The sequence below is a fragment of the Mus musculus genome, chromosome 11, assembly GCF_000001635.26.
Source record: "Mus musculus strain C57BL/6J chromosome 11, GRCm38.p6 C57BL/6J".
Taxonomy (NCBI): domain Eukaryota; kingdom Metazoa; phylum Chordata; class Mammalia; order Rodentia; family Muridae; genus Mus; species Mus musculus.
Genome location: NC_000077.6, coordinates 107,680,943 through 107,694,773, shown reverse-complemented (window position 1 = coordinate 107,694,773; position 13,831 = coordinate 107,680,943). Strand labels below are relative to the sequence as shown.

The 13,831-nt window shown below is 44.6% G+C and overlaps 1 protein-coding gene across 6 annotated transcripts in view; it reads right to left on the bottom strand.

Annotated features, from left to right (window-relative positions):
- Positions 1 to 947: 947 nt before the first annotated feature.
- Positions 948 to 13,831, bottom strand: part of Helz (helicase with zinc finger domain) — a 146,864-nt gene continuing 133,980 nt past the window's right edge. For 3 of the 6 annotated variants that reach the window (XM_006534504.1, NM_001368755.1, NM_198298.2), the window contains 2 exons: positions 9,231 to 9,483; positions 948 to 8,389 (listed from right to left, as the gene is read on the bottom strand). In XM_006534504.1, coding sequence (XP_006534567.1) covers positions 8,055 to 8,389; positions 9,231 to 9,483 — 588 coding nt within the window. In that variant the 3' untranslated portion in view covers positions 948 to 8,054. The remainder of the gene's footprint in view (positions 8,390 to 9,230; positions 9,484 to 13,831) is intronic. The other 3 variants (XM_006534505.4, XM_006534506.4, XM_030246430.1) reach the window with 2 other exon arrangements.

Genomic DNA, 13,831 nt, shown 5'->3' with positions numbered 1-13,831 from the left:
CAGGCGCCCATCCTGTCCAGGGAGCACAGAGCCAAAGGTCTACCTGCAGCAGAGGAAGCTGTTCAGTGGTTAGAGCACTGGCTGCTCTTGCAGAGGATCTGGGGTCAGATCCCAGCACCCATGTCAGGGCTCACAGCCATTCATAACAGCAGTTCCAGGGGATCTGATACCCTCTTCTGACTTCCTCGGGCACCAGGGATAGACTAGTGCACAGACATACACATATCAGAACACCCACAACACAAAAAGTAGTCTAAAAAATCATGAACACATATTGGCTGCGGTCACTGGGGAAGGCCGACTACCTCATCTCATTCACAACAGCAACCCCGCACGCGGTGTATTCAAGCTGGACTCATGGTGTCATACTAACGGTCCGTTAAATATAAAATATGGCACAGGAGGCTGTCTGAAACCCACTAGTGCTTCTCAGAGCAGCAGCATCACAGATGCAAACACTTCTCCAATAGAAACCTGATGGATCCCAGGCAATCCTCTGTGTAATTGTGTGGTGCAGTACTAGCCCTACTTTAATGTATCAGTGTATACTAGATTAATGAGCTCTCACATTCTGAGTCACCCAAGCCCAGTATTGATGACTACAAGACTTGTGGAGAGAAATTCGAAACATTTGCTAAAAACAAATAAATAAATTCAGACCTGGAGAACGAGACCTTCAAGAGAGCTCATTTTCTCCTTATGTTGCCTGTCACCTGCCAGGTGACATTTGTGCCTCAAGGCTTTAGCTACTGCTGAAGTTGGTGATTCATGTCCCAGATCTCTGTCAAGTCACAACTTTCCCTTTTACACTGGGCTCTCTCTCCCCTGAGCGTCACCATGTCTGTGATGAACTTAATCAAACGTGCGCCAGCCTCTTTAACACCTTTAAGTTTCGAGGGAAGAGGGAGCCGAGAACGAGTGTCCACACAAAAGAAACACTCTCCAAATTATTAAAAAGGCATTTTTTTATTATAAATACATTTTAGTTGTAGCAGTAAAATACATTTTGTGTTACCATGAATCTTTTAAAACAAAAGAACTTCACTGACAAGGGTCACACTGTAGACTCCTGGGCTCAAAAAAAAACAAACAAAAAAACAAAAACCAAAGTCCTAAGAAAGTAGCGTAAGCTAAGGAGACTCCAAAACCCGAGTTAGGAAAGAGGAAGAACAGAGAAAGGAAGCCTTGGTGGCCAGCTTTGGGGGTTATCTTATGATACAAAACCATCTTTACTTTTAAGAATAAACTCTTCCGGTATTAGAGCCTCTCAGACGAGGCATGGTATACCGCAAAGGGACAGAGTCACTGTTGTGGTTTTGCCATAGATTTATGCTGAGTCAGATGCTGCATAAGTGGTGCTTGTAAGGTAAACGGACCAGGGTGGTTTTACATATGGCCTCCCTTATGAAGGCTTTCCCAATAGAAGATCCAGAATGCATCTACTATGTGACTGATCCCATACATTACTGACCACATTTAGAGAATTGTATTTAAAAAAAAAAAATTAAAAAGCAAGATCCTGCATCACTGACAATTAGGACGCTTTACTAAAATGCAAACCCCATTAGCTTTATAATTCAGAGAAAGTATTTGGACCACTCTATTCTCCCGGGATGCAACTATTACCTATAACCAGTACCTTTATGGGTCTCAAAGAATCAGGTCAGATGGCTGGCACAGAAATCAGATTCAGTACTTGATGTACATAATGTCATATACATGGATAGATAGAAGCAGTCACCTTCCTGATACATGGAAATCAGGGACCCTTCGGCGGCGGCGGGGGGAGGGGGGGTCGTTGAGAAACAATCTTAGGTAAAACTGACACTTTGGGACTTCAACCTGGACAAAAGAGTCCTCTGACCTCCTGAAAGATACAAAGTGGTATCATGCAAGGCAAATCGCAAATAAACCGAAGTCCCTTATAAGCTGGGAGTGCATAAAGGAAAGCTGTGCTGAGCACACCAGCAACCTGCAGCTAGAGCTTCCCGGGCCTTTTATGTAGGAAGTCCTGGGGGCTAAGAACTCTAAAGCTGTGTAAATCTATGATGGTCACTGTGTATTATACTTCTACGCCTACGCCGTTCTACATTCTATTCCCTTAAAAATAGATTTGTTTTCTTGCTAGCAACCCAGTAAATTCAAAGCCAGACTAGAAACCAGAAAGCAGAACCCGATACCCGCCAAGCTGCAGCCCAGGCTGAACATTAAACACAACACACAAATGTAAAACTATCCAAAGACCTGTCAGGTTGATTATGTTGTAGGCAGTTTCTTTCTCAAAACTAACGTGCTCACCCATGTCTGCTCTGACTTAGGAGTCACTCATGCTATGCGGGTGGTGTGTCCCCTCAACTCTTCGGCAAACATACAGAGGTCTTCAAGGTAGCTAAGGAGTCAGAAACAATTGCTTTTTTCCTGCCACATACAACACCCAGGCTCTCCCTAACACCTGCAGGCACGGCAGAGAACCCAAAATAACTTTGTTAACCTGAGAAACATATAACACGAAGGTAAATCCTTTGCCCTCGCCCCAACACACATACAAAATAAGAAAGGGGGGGATAAGATTAAAAACTATAGGCTCCATTCATTGGGGACTGTCTAATGTTTCCGATGCCCCAAGTCACTGCCACCGAAGGACCGGGACTAAGAGCCTGGGCAAGTGCAAGCACACTCTCAGGGCATCCGATGGCTTCTTTCCACAATTATGTCTCCATGTGGAGGGATCGAGGTCGACTCTAAGCACATCCCACAAACGCACAGCTTCCGAACAATAGCCAGGCAGCTGCGTCACTAACAACAAACTCACTCCAGAAATGAAAGCGCCCCTGCACCCTAATGAGGAGTAGCAGAGACCCCAAAGGGAGAGAGAGCTCTTCCCACGAACGGGCCACTTGAGGTGCCAGGATGATTAAAATGGCCCACGAGTAAAGAGATAAACCCCTCCTGACTCTCAAAGTGCGCTTCCTGGACGGCTGTGACGCCACCCTGGCAGTGGGCCCAGCAATCTCAACAACCCGTCCAGGGAAAACTGAGGCCAGCTTCAGCTTCATAATCACTTTTTTTTCCCCCTTTATTTTTCTTGATCTTGCTCACAATTCTAAAATCTTAAAATATGATAGGTTTGTAAATAGTTACCACTGTATGTTATCTGCCACCCTTACCCCCCTCAGTTTCAAACATTAAAATATTAAAACAATTATTCCATAAAAATCAAAATTTTTCTTAAAAGGTAATATTGATTTCCCCTCCCGTACATCATTCTAAGGCAGGCAAGCACATGCTAGTATACTAAATAAAATACAGAAGAGACCTCATATGAGGTAGAAATAGCCAAAAAGACGCCCCCCCCAAAATACTGAAAATCTCATAATATTGTTTAATGAACTCATAGAATTATATAAAACTTACTATGCATTATGTTTAATATTTGTATCAAAATAAAATCTCTCTGTTGAACAAATTGCAAGTAAAGTCTGGTCTACCACTCTGATGACTGAAACTATAAGACTTGTAGGCTCTCTTGAAACTCATTTCAGAAGCTTCAAGCTTACCACTGGACAAATGGGCTGGATTAGAACCACAGCTCACAAGTCTAAGTCTAGAGTCTTCTATTATGTACCTCCTGACATAAAGTTTTTTTCTTTTTCTTTTTTTCTTTTTTAAACAATGCAGGTTTTGTTAAGTAGATATTTTCAGTAGGTTCGAAATATCTGAATGTTACACTAAAACTTTAAACATAAAAATTGTTTGACCTGATATTCTAGCTTAGAGTTGATGATATAATGCCACTTTCTGATGTTTTATTGGGATGCTAAACTTCAGTAAAAATCCCCTCCTTCTGTGGTCTTGGAATTGCTAGTTAAACGAGGGATAAAACTGGCAAGTGTGAACCTCGAAGCCTCTGTCAAGTCGCAGAGGGAAATGTGAAGGCTTGATGGAGTGGATGCTCTGAGGACCCGTATGACGGGTACTCTGGGTACCAGGCTACCAGGGACACACCAAGTGATGCTCTGAACAAGGAGAGCAAGCACCACCTGCCTCTTCTCTAACTTCTGGGCAGTGTGAATACTGATCAGATGACACCTGCGCCCAGATGTGAGCAGGACACATGGGGCGGTTGGGAGCAGGGTTGTCAAACATTATGGGAAAGGCAAGAATAACAAACAAACAAACAAACCCGGATCTACTCACTGAGAAAAGGCGGGTTTAAGTGTGAGGAGGTGGAGAGGTGGGTGGGGGAGGGATGGACAGCCTAGGTAATATTTTAAAGCAGTAATGTGTATGTTTTACTCTATGGGAAGTTTTAAACTTATGTTTCTACATAATTTTTCTACTAATAAAACTCTCCACTACGCAATGATTCTTTCGCTCATGAGCATCTCCTTAAAAAAACAAACAAACAAACAAAAAATCACCTAGTTCAGGAAATCTAACATTTCCCATGACAATCGTGGGAATGTTCAGATTTAGCCTAAAATTGTTCTCCACACCCTGACTCGCAGTCGCGGTGGCTAGAGAGATACATTCTTTTATGTTTTCAGCTTTGCTCTCAAAATGAAACATACCAAACTTAGAACCATTAACTACACTACAGCAACATAACACAGCATATGAGCTCAAGATTAAAAAGACAGTTTCCTCAGAACCTCAAGGCCTTCAGAAAGAGGAAAACCTCTCCAATGCATAGGCTCCAGAGACCGCCATGTTTACTGGGGAATGCTTACTCTGGGAGACTTCCGCGTATTTTCCTTACCCTGAAGTTCTCTGAACAGAAAGGACCAGTTGATGCTTACATCAAACCTGAACTCATCCTACGATCTTGATTAGAAACAAGGCAAAAGAAAAAGAACCCACAGCAGACAATTTTGTTCTCCTCACACAAGATGACCCAGACAGCGAGCATGTCTGTGTGACGACAGGAAGACCGAGATCCTTAGTCTCCATGATCAATAACTAACGACTGACTGGTCAAGGACGAGATAACGTGACTAGCAAGCGTGGGGCCACAATGGACTTCTTTGAAAAAAACACACCAGAAAATACCCATGATACAGTGAATGAGGCTTGTCAATTCTCATCAGGAATTTATTTTTAGATCAAGAGATAAAGGGTGGGGGGGTGGGGGAGGGGAACAAACTTAGCGCGAATACTCTGAATTATCACCTAAAAGAACTGGAAGAGAAAGATGAAGGAGAGAGGGACAGAAAGGGAAGAAAGAAACACCTCGAGTTTGTACTGCAATGGCTAAAACCAGTACTGGCAAGGACAAGGAAACGCCTCCGACGGGAAAGGATGAAGAGAAGAGAAGAAACCATAAAGGAAACTCAGGAGAAGAAAAGGCATGGCAGACCTATCAAGTTTTCCTTAAAAAAATAATAAATGTGTGCTTATGTATGTAAACAAACACGTATATACACACGTATGTACACATGTCCCATCTGAACTCTAAAGTTGAATGAAAGAAGCAAGCTATTTCCGGGAGGCTGACTAACCCTGCTAATGCTACCGGGGTGACTGCAGAGAGCCCCAAGCGAGAGCTCGCAATGGCTCTTCTGGTAAGGTCTGCTGTCGACTGTTACGAGGTGCTGGGTGTAAGAAATAGGCTTTTTAGAGCCTGGACGGGAAGACAAGAGTAACGCTGGGAAGGAGGGATAAGTACTCTAACCAGACCGTGAAGCGACGGAAGGAAACCCCCAACTGCAGAAGCAGGAGAGAGATGGGAACGCACCGACACTCGCAACAGCGCAGTCAAGTAAGGAAGTAGCTAGTGTCATTTCTTAGACATAACCACGTTGAGAATGTCACCGCAACCTGACGGGTTCCCCATCCCCGGGGTCCCACCATCAGTGTCTTATATAAGATGATAGGGTGCACACGTGACTTTAACTAAATATAAATAATTTAAAAAACTCATATATTTTTAAAGGTTCAAGTATGAAAAACAAAAAAGTAGGCAATGATCTCCTGGCGAGAGGTGACCCGAAAACTGACAGTATAACTCTGTCTGAATTAGCAGGATGGCTCTGAACTCTTGCCCGGCATGTACTTTGTCCTGTGTGTCTGCATGCGTGGGCGTGGGGGCACTCACCTATGGGACACAGACAGCTCTATCATGGGTGAGTCCTACTTGGGCACAGAGTTAGCAAACAGAGACCTGTGGCAAAAGTTGTCTCATTCTGCCTGCGTCACGCCAGCATGTGATGATGTCATGTCACGCAGAATGTGGTGTCCTGACTCAGTGGATCCCCGTGCCTGCCGGGATCTGTGAACACCACTTTAGTCTGTGGGTCCGTCCATACCTGGCAGCTCAGAAGAGGCATGTAGCCCGAGACAGGAACAACAGGAAGCCAGGTTCCAGTAGCCCAGTCCTGAGCACAGAGGCAGAACTGAATCTGAGAGGCTGTATCATCAGTGCAGGAGTTTGCTGCCCCTTAACCAACGTAGCCTTTAATCGCAGCCTGTGTAGCCCACACAGGGGGCTGTGGCTGGCTGCAATAGACTAACCTCTAGTCACACAGACTAATTCTGCTGCCCCCTTGCCACATCCAACCCATCTTAAAATGGTCTATCAAAAGTCTTCCAGAAAAGTATGTGTGATCGGCAGGAAAGTCGGCCTCTTTTGAAATATCCCCCTGGCCTCATCTTAGTTTAAAAAGGAAAAAAAAAAAAAAAAGATAGATTGTAGTCTCAAGATTTCTCAGAAATACAAAATTAGAGCTACGGGATCAGGAAATGACAAAGGACATTCATTGTTTCGGATGTGTTAACACGTGAGGACAACCTCTTCCTTCAACGTTCATTCAAAACAACTGGCAGGCTGTGGATCTCTGCGGACAGTTGCTTAAATTTCATATTTCTAATGAGTTCAAGGGGGGAATTTCAGATGATTCAAAGGATCTGAAACATACCCTAGATTTTCATCAATTTTTGACAATGTTTTTTTTTTCCTTTAATGATATCCCTCAAACAAGCAATTAGAAAGATCTTAGAATTGCTCTGTGTATGTAACATCTTAGAAAGATCTTAGAATTGCTCTGTGTAGGTCACATCATCTTAACGTAAACATCAATAAGGTACCAACATTGTTAATGGAGGAAAAGCAACCCAAACCGTTAGTTGGCACAGGTCTTTCTGCCCTGGAGGAGGGGGCCAGGCTACGAACACTTACACATGCAGAGTGAGAAAAAATATTTTTCACTAAATTCACGCAGTTTTAAAATAGTTATCAAGTCTACTAAGCACCAACAATCCTAAAAATGCTTCAGCTTCCCCATTTGTTTAAACCAAACCAAACCCTCTCACCTCAATGTTAAAGACAAGCTGGAAGTCTTGCTTGTCAAAAACAAAACAAAGAAAACTGACTATGCCACCAGGGTTGCTTTTTTTTTTTTTTTCCTTTTTTCTTTTTCACATTTCAAAACCCAGTGGTGGCATGCAGAATACTCGGGCAAAGGCAGCCTTGGCCTCCCCTATGCTGATGGAGAGAAGAGCACGTCACAGATCGTCTAAAACTCGGAAAGTTTTAGAACGCAGCATCCTGTGATCACAAAAAAGGGGGGAGGGGGTCTTAGAAGATGCTGCCCCTTTGTTTTTTTTTTTAAATTTTTAACTGAATTTAAGCAAAAATAACATACATTTGTACATCAACTGGCCATTTCTGGTACAGAAACCCAGCATGTGGTAATATTATTGAATAAATGTAAATGCTACTTAACAATTTTTTTCTTTTTAAATACATTTTAGACAAACTTTTTTTTCTTTTTTTTATAGTTGCACAGTTAACCTCTTAGCTGCTAGCTTGATGCAAACATATGTAACAATACACAAATTTAAAAATATTTTTATTCTACATAAAAGCTGTCAAAATTCTGACTCACATCAAAAATGCAAAATAATGGAATATACTTTTAAACGTAGGCGCAGGTCTAGCAGCAAGGGGGCTGAGAGCGCAGTGAACGTAATGGAGGGCTGCACGCACACAGAGCCGCCACCTCCATCCTGCAGACTGGACAGGAACCGCATATTCTCTGAGGACAGCGCGAGCGGGGTCACTTGAAGTAGGAGTAGAAGCCATTGCTGCCCGGGCTGCTGCCCAGACTGAGCTCCTGGAGCAGGGACAGCGGGTCGCTGCCCTTCTTGGCCTGCTCGGGTGGCGGCCTGGGCTTGGGCGGGGCCCGCAGCGCACTGGCGTAGGACATGGCGGGCTTGCTCCCTGCCGGGCTCTGCTGGCTGCTGCAGTTGGCGGACTCTGCGATCTGCTTGTTGGGCATGAGGGGTGGGAACTGGCCAAGGTGCTGCAGCATCGAGTAGTTGAAGGAACTGGACACCTCCCCGCTCTCGGGCTTCAGCTGATCCTCAGGGGGTTTGACAGTCTTGGGTGGAGCTACAAGCAGAGAAGAGCGGCAGGTTTAACCACAGGTGCATTCTGCACATGCGCCTAGGGACTCCTCCACGAGCTCCTCCATCTCCAGGAGCGTAAGCACATGGGCAGTTTAGTCCAAGCATACACAACTTCATCACAACACACTTTAAACCCCTCTCTTGAAGAAACACCATAAAAGAACACCCATGCCCACGGGAGCAGCAAACACCCAGGGATGGTCTGGGAGGCTGCGGTTGGGTTTCTGTAAGCCAGAACATGCCTGCATCTGCAGTAATGTGCTGTACGCTCTACTCTCACATCTGGCCCAGTGGTACCCGGGTCCACTTGTTACAGCCACTCTCCCTTCTTGTAACACATTTTCCAAGAAGATCTTGCCATGTAGCTCAGCTGGTTTTGAACTCTTGAACCTCCTCCTCAGCCTGCCCTGTTCTGGGGGTGCAGATGTGCACCAACACACCTAGCTCTCACATTCTACGTGAGTATGGATTAATGAGAGGGGAGAAGCAGAGCTAAACATCACATTTTCTACCACCTGACTTTCAAGGTCTTTAAAACTTGGTCCCAGTGTTATCATCGATTAACACTTAGCTTGTTTGCAACCTTCTGAAATGTAAATAGCACTGCATTCTGAGAGAGAGAGAGAGAGAGAGAGAGAGAGAGAGAGAACGAGCGCACCCACATACCATTACAAGAACAAACAGTGACTTTTGAGTAATTTGAACGTGGGAGGAACTGATGGGAAACTGCCCCATATGCAGTCAGGTGCTAAGGAGTTAAAAAACAAAAAACAAAAAACAAAAAAAACCCCACAGCTTTCTGGAAACTCACCCATTCATCTTACCTATCAACTCTCTGGGCTGACTCGTCCTGCTGGATCCATTGCACGGAATGTTCTGGTAGGGGGCAGATGAGGTGGTGTTGGCCCAGGACTCGGGGGCCGGGAAGTTGAAGGCAGGTGGGTTGCTGTGGCCCTGCGATTCTTTGCCCTGAGCCAGGCTGTCTTGGGGAGCGCTTGCCTCTTCCACACAAGGCTGGGCTGAGCTAGATGAGATTCTTCTTTGGTACAAGGGCCGACCAGGTCCTCTGGGCTCATACTACACAAAGAAAAGGATGTTTGGTAAGTCAGGCCTCCTACTCCCACATCCAACACCACCTTCAGAGCATGGTGATCTAACCTCACAAAAAAAGAGACAGATTCTTAAGGAAATTTTCTTGTGCATATTCCCTCCTCTTCACTTTCTCCCATTTAAATAAAATGCAGCAGACACTACAACATGGCGTCAAGAAACCTGGGCGTGAAATTCATCTCTATGAGGCCCCGTGGTAACACATGCCAGCCTGTGGGCTTGTGTATAAACCAGTTGTCTTTAGTTATACAGTCATACGGTTATTCTAGAAAACGGCAGCGTGCATGTATGAGTTGGAGGGCAAGCCAGCTGAACCTCAGAGCTTCAGAACAGAACCACTGAGACTCATCTGGACCTTCCCAGCTTCACTCCTGCTGGTAAGACCTGCTTCCTCCCATCTTGCATACGCCTTCCTAACTGAGCCATATTTCTCCCCGTTGATCAGCCGACACACAATACTCATTATGTTCTCCAAAATATCATTTTCATATGTTTAAAACATAATTAACATATCTTCTTTCTAAATTCCCTAAAATTATACAAGCAAAATTCTCTTGCCCTCCTGACAAGGGCTATTTGGTATCAGCTCCAACAGCAGGCAGTACAGAATCACTGTGCAGACCAGCCCGCCTAGAGGCTAGCCAGTGGCACTAGACATCAGGCCTTGCCTTATACCTGCCAACATTACCTTGGGAAACTGGCCTAAACTCAGTGGGTTACCTTGCAATGCTCACGTCCTCTTGGGATTGTAGAGAGAACGGAATATGCTAGGAATGTAGGATGATTCCTGGTTAATATTAAGAGCCAACTGTGTATAGATTAAAAGACCTACATCTGATCACAAGGACATATGGCTTTTAATTGACCCAGTAATCGTAAAACCTGCTATTCAGCTTGGGTTCAATTAGGATTCAGACACATCTTTCACCATTATAAGTATGTGTTGGGTAACACAGGGCAGAGCCGCCAGAGAGCGCCGCCAGAGAGCACTGCAGGGCCCCAGTATTTCAGTCCAAGGACAGAAATCAAGGAGGGGACACGGCAGGGGTGGGAATGGGTCGGGGAGAGCCTTTCTGTCGCCAGAGAGCTATAAGGCCAGGTCACGCTCAAACTTAGGAAAAGAAGTGGTCGCTGCCACCTGGCCAATTCCCTTTCCCACGTGTATCTCATTTAGGTCCTGTTTCTCATTAGAACATTTACATTCACTTTTAATTTTATTCTTTAGAGGAAATTCTTCCCAGGGGTCCAGATCTTTCTGAAGCTGACTGTGGGTGGAGACTCTGCTGCTTTGTGTTGAATTCCAGCAGCACAGTAGAAGATGCTCAACAGGAGAGCCAACTGTCCCTGAGCAGAGAGTGTGGTCTCCGGGCCAGACAACCCTCCAGTGACCGAGCGATTGTAACAAAGACAATTAGCTCTTGAAACAAAGATCAAGTGTTTTTTAATTGTCATACTGGGAATTCTGCCTTGCCGCTGTCTGTCGGGGATCACACTCTTGAGCCTTTATGTGTGAAAGCTAATGCACTAATGTTGGTTGGCAAGGGCCTCAAAAGAGCTCTGTGACACAGAACTCTGCATACGGTCATACAGACCTCAGCCAGGGACTTCATAAGCCCTGTCTTTAATGGGCAGCTACAACTGTAATATAGACAACGGCAGACACTGCAACCTCGGAGCTTCAACGAGAGAAAAGAAAAATCAGAAAGTTACATAAATAGAATAAAAGGTGGGGTCTATAGGTACAACTGTTGAATACACAGAGGTGAACGTGCAGGAAAGCCATCTCCATCCGTGGATCCTCAAAGGTCAGGTGGATGTGGGCAAAGCAGCAGACAGCAACCGAGGATGGTTTATACACCAAATAAAACTAAGGCTGCTGCTTCTTTCAGCCTCGATTCCTAACCTTTTCTTCCTCGTACCACTGCCTGCCTGCAGCCTTCATCAGCCACTCCGCCCTGCTGCCTTTTTCTTTCTCCTCCCTCCCTCCCTCCCCTCTTTCCTTTCCTCTTTTGTTCTTTGCCTTGCTGCCAATCCCCACCCCTGCCCTTTTCTTCCCCATCTTTAGCCGGCCCATGCTTGTCCTGACCACCTAGGCCCAGGCAAGCACCACTGTGGTGGGACTGCCTTAACCTCTCTCTCTGAGGCTCCAAGTCGCCTCCCGCTGCCTACAGGAGTGGCTACTGGATGTTTGCAGATGCCTTTCAGAAGTTGCAAATTTCTTTCTACTTTGTATGAATGCGTGTGGGTTGGTGGTGAGGAGGGTAGTGGGTTGTCTGTTTCCAGAGGGGGAGAGATCTACTGATATGAGCATGTGATTCCCCCCCCCCGACAGTTAACATGGTAGGTTATATACTGATTTACTTTCAAGTACTGCACCAGCCAGATAAGCTGCACAGGGTCATGGTGCATTGTTCTCTTTACGCCTGGCTGAATTCAATTTGCTGTTCTGTTGAGGATAGTTCTCGTCATAGAAATCAGCCTATATTTTTCTTTTTTGTACTGTCTCTGTCTTGCTTTGGATACAGTAATGGTGGCTTCATGCAAATATATTGGCAGACTTTCCCTTCTATTCTCTGGCGATGACTGTAATTGGTAGATTTTCTTCTTTACATATTTAGAGAAATTCAGTAGTGAAGCAGCTCTGGCCCAGAGAGTTAGTTCTCTCTTTTAAAAACAAAAAACCATAAATTCAATTTTTAACAGTTATATGATCCCTCCTGACTTTTATTTAATTGTTGGTGAGTTTTGGACGTTTGTGGCTTTGGGGAAGTGGCCCGTCTTACTGATGCTGTTGAGGACGATTTGCAAGCTTACTTTGCTATCCTTCCAAAGCACCTCAACTGTGGTGACATCCTTCCTTTTGTTCCTGGCTATTTCCTCTGGTCAATCTTTCCGGGCTGGGGAGAGGCATTAATAATACTTGCACAGAGACTCAAGTGCAAGGGTTGAGAGATGGGGGCACTCAGAAGAACAGAAGAGGCTGAAAGCCTGGGTCACAGCTCACTGTTTTCCAATGGGAAGAAAAGGTTCCAGCTTTGCACCTGCCCCTCACTCCTAGAGCGGGACACCTAGGGAGTCTGTGATTAGCAGTCAGCAGAAGGACTCCTTTCCCTCCATTCCCCCCTTGATTTTCCATCTTTCTATGCTGCCTCAATTATCCCTGAGACTCTGGATCCTCAGTCTTAGGGTCACAGAAGGCAAGTATCTCATTTTCTATAATTTCTACAATTAAACAGAGTCATCGACCTTATCTACTCAAGGACCAAAGCTCTAACCTGTCTACACTAACATGGAGACATGATAGATACAGTTTGAGCATAGACACTGGAATAGCATCATTTCAAGTGAATCAACCATGCTTCAGACAGATTCCAGACAAGACCCCAAGATATCAGCATTTGGGGAGACAGAGATGGGGCACAGCTTCCCACCGGAAGCACCGCAGGAGTCCCCCAGACCTTTACGGCCTTCAACTCATGGATTCACGGGATTCAAAGCAGAGACGAGTTTCAGCACTAACCAGCGGCATGCATGAGGTTCCATAATGACATCTAGGTATTAAGCGGGCAGAGTGAGACAGAAAAAGGGGCATGCAGAAGTTAGACCCTTGCTAGTCTTGCTAAATGCTATCTACTTTCCCTTTACAAAGAACCAACTGTGGGTTTCACCGACTCTTTCTTCTCTAGTATTCTCTGCAGTACTGACTCTCTTCATCAGTCTCCCTTCCTGGAGTTTATCTTGCTCTTCCTTGTACAATTTCTGAAGGTGGAGGCTTAGGATTGGCATCTTGTTTCCTTTCTACTTTAAGCATTACACATTCACTCTGATGTTGCTGTGGCAGCGATACATGAATTCAAACTGCTGCATTCTTACTTTCTAACACACAATAAGCATTGATCTGCATTATACACAGACATCTGGAAAACAGGAACCAGAATGGGATTCATAAAAGAGTAGGGTCCAGATACAGAATAAGATAGCAAAAAGTGTAACTACAATACGTTGAAAATTCAAATACATAATGATGCTTGATTCAGAATGACATTCAAAGTGAAAACAAGAAGAAAAAAGCCTCAACAGCCATCCTTGCATCCTGCTAACACACTGAATTACTAGCCTACGAATGAATACAGGACAATAAATTATTTATCTGCCTTTTCCATATAGACTGTATTTTAGTATTTAGTATTTTATCACATTCAATGTTCTCCTTCATAAGAAAAAAAATGCAGAATAAAAATTTTTAAACTTTAGAAGTACTATTTGGCATCTCTACTGAAACAAAAGACTAAAGCCACAGCCATCAACAGCTGCT